Source organism: Gadus macrocephalus, chromosome 11 (genome assembly GCF_031168955.1).
Source record: "Gadus macrocephalus chromosome 11, ASM3116895v1".
In the NCBI taxonomy this organism is placed as follows: Eukaryota; Metazoa; Chordata; class Actinopteri; order Gadiformes; family Gadidae; genus Gadus; species Gadus macrocephalus.
Window position 1 is genome coordinate 3,474,914 of NC_082392.1, and position 10,000 is coordinate 3,484,913.

The window sequence follows — 10,000 nt, forward strand, 5'->3', positions numbered from 1 at the left end:
GGTGGCCAATCAGACCAACTGCCCCCTCTACATCACCAAGGTCATGAGCAAGAGCTCCGCTGATGTCATCGCCAGCGCCCGGAAAAAAGGTGAGCGGGGAAAAACGGAAATAACGATGACGATCGCACTTCTCCCCTCCTGCCGTTACCGACGATGCGTGGCTCGTCTGACTTTGGGTTCTCTCGTGACACGCCCCGCCAGGCGCCGTGGTGTACGGGGAGCCCATCTCGGCCAGCCTGGGCACGGACGGCACCCACTACTGGAGCAAGAACTGGGCCACGGCAGCGGCCTACATCACCTCCCCTCCGCTCAGCACCGACCCCACCACCCCCGACTATCTCAACTCTCTGCTCGCCTGGTGGGTGACCGGCCCGCATACGTCCTCTCCTATAGCCTCTGTTACATCCTCTGTTACATCCTCTGTTACATCCTCTGTTACATCCTCTGTTACAGCCTCTGTTACATCCTCTGCTACAGCCTCTGTTACATCCTCTGCTACAGCCTCTGCTACAGCCTCTGTTACAGCCTCTGCTACAGCCTCTGTTACAGCCTCTGTTACAGCCTCTGTTATAGCCTCTGTTATAGCCTCTGTTATAGCCTCTGTTACATCCTCTGTTATAGCCTCTGTTACATCCTCTGCTTCGTCCTCTGCTATATCATGTGCATCATGTGCTATATCTTCCACTACATCAAGTTAAAATCTGCTCTAGATCTAGATTCGAGGCCACATGCTGATAAAAATAATGAAATGAATGCAGTGCATAAAGTGTAATCTTGTCAGGGATGGGTTTAAAGTCACATCATTGTGTCTTTGTGTGTGTTTTTTTGTCCCTGTCATGTCTAGGGTGTGCTGCTGATGTCACTTTTATGTTCTTTCAGCTCAATCAAGCTCAGCTGAGTGAAGGATAACTTTAGTCAAAAATGACAAACAATGTAGTGGCTTTAACTGCCCAACAGAGGGAGTGGTGTGTCCGTTAATGTAGGGAGATCACGCATCATAACTCTCAATGGACAGTTATATAAAATCCGATGCACATGCTGACATGATTACTGACCAGCCGGCTCGTTTATTTTATTAATCAACTCGGGCCACTCCGGTGTCTAGACAGTATTGATCCGCGGTGAGCGGTCGCTCACTCTGAATGAGAGGCTCACTGCCGTCCTGTTGTCTCCTCCTCGTCAGCGGGGACCTGCAGGTGACGGGCAGCGCCCACTGCACCTTCTCCACCTCCCAGCGCGCCGTGGGCAAGGACGACTTCACCCTGATCCCCGAGGGCACCAACGGCACGGAGGAGAGGCTGTCCCTCATCTGGGACAAGTGTGTGGTAAGACCCCCCTGGGGATTCAGGACCGCTGAGTGCATCGCTGAGGACCCACGTCGACAGATGGGCCCATACCGTTTGTTCCTTTCCGATTCCTGGACTTGAGTATCGGCCAATACAAGAGTATATATACCGATACAGCATCCAGCATTGGAACTACTACTAGCACTTGTTCTTGTTGAAGGGTTCCCTTACGATGACGGCAATGTCCAGTCGCTTTACTAACTGTTGACAAATTGTTTTTACAGAATTAGATCATTTACATTTATGATCTACAATTATAATAATACATTTGTATTGTTATAGTATAGTGTGAGCATCCATACTTTTCCGACCTGGTAGTGAGAACACGCGTATGTCGGAGATGACGCGTTTCCCATTCCGACTTCCGACTTCTAGAGCTAGACATGTGATGGTATCGGGTCGAAACATAAACTTCCGTATTCGCCGATACCGTGTCCGGTACCAACAACAACTCTACCCGTGTCCGGTGGTTAACCGACGCTCCCCTGTGTTCCTGCCAGGTGTCCGGGAAGATGGACGAGAACCAGTTTGTGTCGGTGACCAGCACCAACGCGGCCAAGATCTTCAACATGTACCCCCGCAAGGGGCGCATCGCCGTGGGCTCGGACGCCGACCTGGTGCTCTGGGACCCCGACGTCTCCAAGATCATCTCGGCCAAGACCCACAACCTGGTGAGAGGGGACACCCCCCCCCCCGTGTGTGTGTGTGTGTGTGTGTGTGTGTGTGTGTGTGTGTGTGTGTGTGTGTGTGTGTGTGTGTGTGTGTGTGTGTGTGTGTGTGTGTGTGTGTGTGTGTGTGTGTGTGTGTGTGTGTGTGTGTCGCTGTTCCCACAAATTGTATTTGACCACATCGACAAAGATTATGCACATGGTCTGACACAACCTGAACATGACGCATCACACCTTGGATCGGTGAGAAGTAATCACATGTGCTTTCATCAGCACCATCTCATCGTGTGATTGGTTGGCGAGGGTCCGACTCTGGTGTATCATTGATGCCGTCGTGCTTACGCGCACAAGTCTGCGCAACGGTTTTGATCCCGAAAAATAATCGGTTGAAGAGCCGTCCGCTCTAACTCCCACGCATAACGCTCCTCTCTGCTCTCCTTCCACCCCCCCGCCCCTCAGTCCGTGGAGCACAACATCTTCGAGGGCGTGGAGGTGCGCGGCGGCCCCCTGGTGGTGATCAGCCAGGGCAAGGTGGTGCTGGAGGAGGGCGTCCTGCACACCACCGAGGGCTGCGGACGCTACGTCACCCGCAAGGCCTTCCCCGACCACGTGTACAAGAGGATCAAGGCCCGCAGCAGGGTGAGAGCGCCAGCACAGCTAACGCAAACAGAGCTAACGCCAACAGAGCTAACGCCGACAGAGCTAACGCCGACAGAGCTAACGCCGACAGAGCTAACGCCGACAGAGCTAACGCCGACAGAGCTAACGCCAACAGAGCTAACGCCAACAGAGCTAACGCCGACAGAGCTAACGCCGACAGAGCTAACGCCAACAGAGCTAACGCCAACAGCTTCCTTTAGAACGTCATTGTGTTTTTAAAGGGAGCGTTAATGTTATCCTAGTGACAATCTGAATAATTGTACCTAGAAGACGGCCTGTACTGGCCAGTATTGTGGAAGGTGTCCTGTTTTGTGGAAGGTGGCCTGTAATGGACTGTATTGTGGAAGCTGGCCTGTATTGTGGAAGCTGGCCTGTGTTGTGGAAGGTGTCCTGTATTGTGTGAGGTGTCCTGTATTGTGGAAGGTGGCCTGTATTAATGAAGGTGGCCTGTATTGTGGAAGGTGGCCTGTATTGTGGAAGGTGTCCTGTATTGTGGAAGGTGGCCTGTATTGTGTGAGGTGTCCTGTATTGTGGAAGGTGTCCTGTATTGTGGAAGGTGGCCTGTATTGTGTGAGGTGTCCTGTATTGTGGAAGGTGTCCTGTATTGTGTGAGGTGTCCTGTATTGTGTGAGGTGTCCTGTATTGTGTGAGGTGTCCTGTATGGTGTGAGGTGTCCTGTATTGTGTGAGGTGTCCTGTATGGTGGAAGGTGTGGCCCACAGAGGGTACTGTGACGTATTTGTCTATAGATTTGTAACGGCCCCGAGACATCTTAACATGTCGTATCGTGAGGTCCCTGGTGATTCCAGTACCTCCCCAGGTAGGTGTGCTGTGAATCACCAGGTCGTCAGTCCCGTGGGGGGGGGGGGGGGGTTATCCACTAACTGGTCGTTAACCAGTGGGTGGTGGTGTTTCTCCACTAACTGGTCGTTAACCAGTGGGGGGTTATCCACTAACTGGTCGTTAACCAGTTGGTGGTGGTGGTTCTCCACTAACTGGTCGTTAGTCCAGTGGGGGGTTTCTCCACTAACTGGTCCTCAACCAGTGGGGGGTGGTGTTCCTCCCACTAACCGTCGACGGGTGTGTTCCCCCCCCAGCTGACGGAGCTCCGCGGCGTCCCCCGGGGCCAGTACGACGGGCCGGTGTGTGACGTGGCCCCCTCCCCCAAGGTGATGTCGGCCACGTCCACGGCCAAGACCTCGCCCACCAGGCAGCAGCAGAAGCAGCAGCAGCAGCAGCAGCAGCAGCAGCAGCAGCACCACCAGCAGAGCGCTGCTCAGCCCATGAGGAACCTGCACCAGTCCGGCTTCAGCCTGTCTGGTGGGTACTCCTAGACCGGGTGGCCCCGCCCCCTTCTGCCGGCGATCTGAGCTCGCCCTGCCGCAGGGCTAGCCTGGCTCCGCCCGCCTAAGTACTTCCGCTCAATTTAAATTTCCCTTCAGTACTAGGTCTGGGTCTGCCGGTATGTTCGTGGGTTTTCTCCGTCTGAATTTTCTGCGTCCAATCAGCGAACGGAGGGAGTGGCTGAGATCAAAGGCGTTGAAGTCGGCTCTCGTCGACGGACATCGTCACGCACGGTGTTTGGTTTGTTTACAGCCTGCGCGCAACGTGATTCCCGGCCAAACATTAGCGATTGGTTATGGCAGATCCAGAGTGGCACTGGGCAGATCCAATAGTTTTAAACTTCAACAGACACCCGCCTTCAAGTGAGTTAACGTTTACTTTGTGAATTGAGTAAGTCCAGACTCTGTATAAATGAAATGAAGTACGAGAGTCTGGTAGGACCAGGCTACCGAAGGGTCTGGAGAAGAGCAATACATTTCTTACTAGTTTCGATACTTTTTTTGCGGGAGCCAATCACCAAGCTGGCTTTTCCCCCTGGCACGCTATTGGCTGGTTTAACACAATGACGACAGGGAAGCGACGGCAAGCAGCCAATTGCGTACAGCGTCAGTTGAACTAGGCCCGTCGATCACGCCTCTTGTGCTGAAGAAAATGACAGCAGCCTCCCCAATCTACGATTTGAGCTTGTTCTGGCAATAGCCGGGCTAGGGTACTCCTGCACTCACCACCTTCCACTCTCTCTCAGACCCAAGTACTTACATTTGGGTACTCGCCGATACGAGTACTTAATAATACCATTATAGTTTGAAGGGCCAGTGAGGCAAATGTTTCTATGATTATTGAGTACTAAGATAAAAGAAAAAAAAAAAAAGTCCCTCATCACAAAAACGGTGCTGAGGGCTCGGGGAAAGATGGGGGCTGTGTGATCACCATGGTAACGGCCCACAGTCATTTAGTGATTCCTTTTTTTAGTTCCGTTGTGAAACTAACGATGCTCCATACACCGTAGCAATATACTTTAGGTGTCCGGGAAGCCGCTGCTCAGACGGGAGCTTCACTATCCTAACACGCGCACACCGTAGCGGTGTACAATAAGGTCCGAAAAGCCACATAAAAAAGAAAGTGGCTCTTAAAGGTGTGTAGAGTGGCATCGCGTGGTTGTGTCAGAGAAGGCTTTACGAGTACATGAGCTCAGTATCGGGCCAGAGTCCGAATACTGGTATCGGTATCGGTGTGTCCCGACTCACAACCTTGTGGGCGTGGCTGGCCCCTGTGGGCGTGGCCGGCCCCTGTCGGCATGGTGATGATCCCATCGTTCATCAACGCGTGTTTTGTTTTCTCTTCCTTTCGTCTCGTTGATTCCGCAGGAGCCCAGGTGGACGACAACATCCCGCGCCGCAGCACCCAGCGCATCGTGGCGCCCCCCGGTGGCCGGGCCAACATCACCAGCCTGGGCTAGGCCCCCGACCCCCCCCCCCCCCACCCCCGCGACGGCACTGCGGTGCCGACGCGACAGCGGGACTGGCGGCCATCTTAAAACCACTGTCACATCGCACCTGGTCCGCGCAACAAACTGTTGCACCCTAACGCACCCGCACCCGCATCTGCCCCTGCATCTGCCCCTGCATCGACCTCACCCCACCACCTCCCCCATCTACCCCCCTCCCCCCCTCCCCCAAGTAATAAACCCATCTCTCCATCATCATGCACTGCACTCAGCCACTGGGTTTGGTTTTGAATCCTCCGTTTTTGTTTTCTAAGGTGTTCATTTTTCCAGAAGGCGTGTTTAAAGGGGGGGTTCTGTTTTGATCTTTCTGTTCAGGTTCTTAACTGTTTTTTTTCTTGACGATATTGTTTACATTTAAATATTATTTTGCGTGTACGTCATGTAGTTGCCTTCTTGGTTCGAACGTTAAAAAAAAATTATAAAATATCGAGTCAGTGAAGGGAAACATTTTGTGTCACCGTGGTTTGAACAAAAGAATGTGTTTTTAATATTCTCTTGTCTTGTTCTATTTATATGTTTATTTACTAAGTACAACTTCCTCTTTCAATCAAACGTAAGACCAACAAAAATGTGCTGAAATTGCGAACAATCTGAAACTTTCGTTGACCTGTTATTGATCTTACAATGGTGTCTAGACAGGCCATGTTTTATTGACTTTATTCCCCCTGGTTCCTAGTTGTGGTTTTCTTTAGTTATAATCGTGACGTTTGTTTTGTTGTTGAGCCATGTTGAAACCATAGTCGTGTTGTAGTGCATGGGTTGCACTGAAAGATGGTATTCTAGCATTGCATTTACAGTTAACCTCAACTTAACTCTTAACTATGAACCTGTGACCACAAAAAAAGGCACATTATTGATTTTTAGCAGCATTTTTTTTAGCAGCATTTCAGGGCATTCACTTTTTATATGTTAACTCGTTTTGTCTTTCTATTCCAGCTCAGTGACCATAAGCTTGAGCTCTCTGTGCGTTTCCAAACCCCACACACGTGTGTTCATAGTGACATCCCAACAAAACCAACACACAGCACCGAGCGCTCACCTAGTTTGCCAACCACGCTCTGTGCACCTGGTGCTATACAACCAATGCTGTGTCTGTTCAGAGGACAGATAAGTTGATCCTAACGAACCCGCATCCACATGAGCAGGTGCTACGTACCCATCACTTTCCGGTCATAAAACCGCCGTAGTTTTTGCATCCGATCCCCAATGTTGAATACGTTTGTTGAGAGGTCGCAGGGGGCTTTGATTTGTGTCGGATACGACTATTATTATTATTGATATGTTTTAAGGATATTCGTTGAAACCTAATTACTTGCCTGCCTATTCTATAAGATATGATAGCACACTGCAAGACTAGACTCATGCATCTATGAAGGTTCTGCGATAGAATTGGAGAAGAAAAACGTGCGCTTTTAAAAAGAGATAAAAAAAACAACAACCTGATGAAAGGTGCTTCAGTTTGTATATGAATCCATTCCAGTGTGCTGCTGATGTGTCCGTTGTTCTCGATGAAATCGTTGATAGACTAGCGGCTCTTACGAGCCCTATTAGTGTTGTGAATGAAATTCAGAAATTCAGATATCCGATAGTCCCTCGCTCCTTTGCTTGAACTACGTTGTTGACTCCCAGTCCTGTGTGCGGTAGTATCAGTGACCACCAAAAGAACCCCCGGCAGTTGCTTCTGCCAGGCTCTGCTTCAACCCGTCTACCAATACTTTATTTATCGCCACGTCAAGTGTTGGTTTCCAAAGCCACGGTAGTAAGACGCCAGCAGGGTTTTCTGTTTTTGTTATGGTTTTTCAGTTTTTGATGTTGAGCACCATTGTCACACTCTTCCAAACTAGTGATATACTCTTGGTTATGTGTTATGTAGACAAATCAGAATTTGGGGGAGATCCTAGCTCCCCAACGTTATTATTCGATCCAGTCTGTGTTAACTTCAGTGGATTAAAAAATACAGTAAATACCACACTTGTCCCGAGTCGTTTGTGAAGATGAATCATTGGACACTGCAGGCTACGCACACGCGCCTTTTGGGGTTTCATGAACACACGCTCCAGTGTGACTTTTGAGGTGCTAATTGAAAAGAAAGTCTGTTCTCATTGGTATCAAATAATCTGCCTCCACTAGATGGAGACCTTGAGTCTTGTCAGACATCTTCATGACCAGGCATACAAATAAAACCCAAGGATGAACTCGGTTCGGATCATTCACATAACAGTGTTTACTTCTGTTGGGTTTTATTTCTGAGAATCGCAATTTCTTTTTTTTGCATTTCTCATGCCCTGCGGTTTGTTGATGCATCGTCCAATTAGAGATGGATGGACGCACTGCCGTGAGAGCAACATTAAGTCAACTTCTTGAGCAGATCAGGAGAGCGTAAAGAACAGTAGGACGAGCAAGGAAAAGCCTCCTGGGAAACTTTGTACTGAGATATGACTCATGCCCATTGGCATGCGAACTACAATTCCCACAAGCCCCCTCCCCCCATCCCCCCGCCCCCCAGTAACAACATGGGCTCTGTTCTAATCACTGATGAATTAAAACATAGCGTGTTTACTTGTCTACACAGCCTGCAATTCAGGATGTTGTTGGTAGAGCAGAACCAGTTTAATTATGTTTCTGATTACTTGGGAGATTTTTTTATCTTTCATTTAAGAAATAAGTAGTCAGCAATGTTACAAAAGCATCTCATCAACCAGACAAGATGACAGCAGGAGGACATAAAATAGCCTTTCTTAAGTGTAGACTTTGAATGTTCCAACCCCTTAATCTCAGTCTGGCGTTTGAGGGTAAAAACGTGTTCAGTTTAAATTTCAACACAAAGATAATTAATCAAGGTTGTGATCATCATTAGGCTTTCACCAGTTTATAAGTAACAGCCTTGGGCTGGGCACATTGATTGAAAATGTCTGTCGTTTGATGGCCAGGCAGCGTGGGTGGTTGGTGGTGGGTGCCCCTCCTCCCGGGTCTGGGTCTGAGAAGGTGGTGTGATTTACAGCTTGACAGACGATGACACAGGGGACCGGTGGTCTGCTGCAGTCTGCTGCTGACATCACCCCCCTTCTCCCACTCCTTTCTAAATAGTTTTTGGTGCTGTAGGCAGGGGAGTGTGTGTGCATTTTTATTTGTGTGTGTGTGCCTGCCTAGGTGTGTGTGTGTGTGTGTGTGTGTGTGTGTGTGTGTGTGTGTGTGTGTGTGTGTGTGTGTGTGTGTGTGTGTGCAGGGCCGACAGACTGCGGGGGAAAGTGAGACAGTTGTGGGGGGGCCCAAGGCAGAGGGGGGGCCCATGTAAAAAAAAAAAATTGAATTATCCACCAGCCCATAGTGTTAGGAGTCGCACACGCCCCCCCCCCCCCCCCCCCTCAACAATTGTTCTCTACCCCCCCCCCCCCCCCCTCAACAATTCAGCGCAGGGGGCTGGTAGGGGGAATTCGGGGGGGGGGGCCCATCAGTACCTCTTGTATAGGGGCCCAGGATTTGGTGCAACGGCCCTGTGTGTGTGTGTGTGTGTGTGTGTGTGTGTGTGTGTGTGTGTGTGTGTGTGTGTGTGTGTGTGTGTGTGTGTGTGTGTGTGTGTGTGTGTGTGTGTGTGTGTGTGTGTGTGTGCGTGCGCGCGCGCCTGCCTGGGTTTGCGTGTGTGCACCTGGGTTTGTGTGTGAGTGCTTGTAAAGGAGTGTACGTTTGTGTGTGAGCATGTGTGTGTGCGTGCGAGGGCACATGCGTGCATGCGTGGGTGTGTGTGCGTATGAGCTCTGCGCTTGCTGATGCTATTCGTGGCTATTGCTCAGACTTTCAGAAACAGGGCAACGTGACGCTACTGTTGAAAAAGCCCGCAACTGATCAATACTAGTACTTGCCCTTTTGTCCTGTCAGGATTCATCACAAAAGTCGGCCGCATGTATCCGCGGCGAATGCTAACATTGGCCCGACCCCCTCTACTCACTTTACTACATGACACGCGTTCAATTTTGTAATAATCAGAAGCAGGAACCAAATAATTCCCTCTCGAGTGCTGCAGTGTGAGAGTGTTGCGATTCGTAGATGAGAAGAGTGCTGCCTGAGAGTGGGATATTTGAAACCGCGCATGTCAAGACTTGGCAGCTCTGAATCTGGTGAAGTAAGAGGCTTGTGGGTCAGTCGGGATTTAGGTCAGAAACCACAAGGTTACTTCGATTCCCCCCGGTAAGCATCACAGCCAGAGTCCATCTGCCGGAAATATACGGTTGGACGATGAGGTAAAAGGGTTTTAACGGGGCTATTGTTCAGCGAATGAACAAAATTAGTTATATTCAGAACGTAAGCTGTTGTTGTTCTAAATCAACAGACCAACAGTCTTTCTGGGTTTGTGATGTAGAATCCAACAAACCAAGGTCTGAACATTGAAACAGTCGGTATATTGAGGCTACAAATACAGCAAGAAAAACGCTTTTTTGGGGACAGCTTATGATGCGACACAAAATATTCATCATCCTC

At 49.9% G+C, this 10,000-nt stretch overlaps 2 protein-coding genes across 2 annotated transcripts in view; one reads left to right on the forward strand and one right to left on the reverse strand.

Moving 5' to 3' along the window:
* Positions 1 to 7,493, forward strand: part of dpysl2a (dihydropyrimidinase like 2a) — a 13,200-nt gene extending 5,707 nt beyond the window's left edge. The window contains exons 8-14 of the mRNA XM_060066096.1: positions 1 to 89; positions 202 to 358; positions 1,184 to 1,325; positions 1,847 to 2,017; positions 2,474 to 2,653; positions 3,771 to 3,993; positions 5,385 to 7,493. The exon at positions 1 to 89 is cut by the window's left edge and continues 32 nt beyond it. Of these exons, the coding sequence (XP_059922079.1) occupies positions 1 to 89; positions 202 to 358; positions 1,184 to 1,325; positions 1,847 to 2,017; positions 2,474 to 2,653; positions 3,771 to 3,993; positions 5,385 to 5,476 (1,054 nt within the window). The 3' untranslated portion in view covers positions 5,477 to 7,493. The remainder of the gene's footprint in view (positions 90 to 201; positions 359 to 1,183; positions 1,326 to 1,846; positions 2,018 to 2,473; positions 2,654 to 3,770; positions 3,994 to 5,384) is intronic.
* A 2,475-nt stretch (positions 7,494 to 9,968) lies between these two features.
* The window catches only part of adra1aa (adrenoceptor alpha 1Aa), a 4,962-nt gene continuing 4,930 nt past the window's right edge, over positions 9,969 to 10,000 (reverse strand). The window contains 1 exon segment of the mRNA XM_060064787.1: positions 9,969 to 10,000. This exon segment is cut by the window's right edge and continues 809 nt beyond it. The gene's annotated coding sequence lies outside the window, so the exon portion shown is untranslated.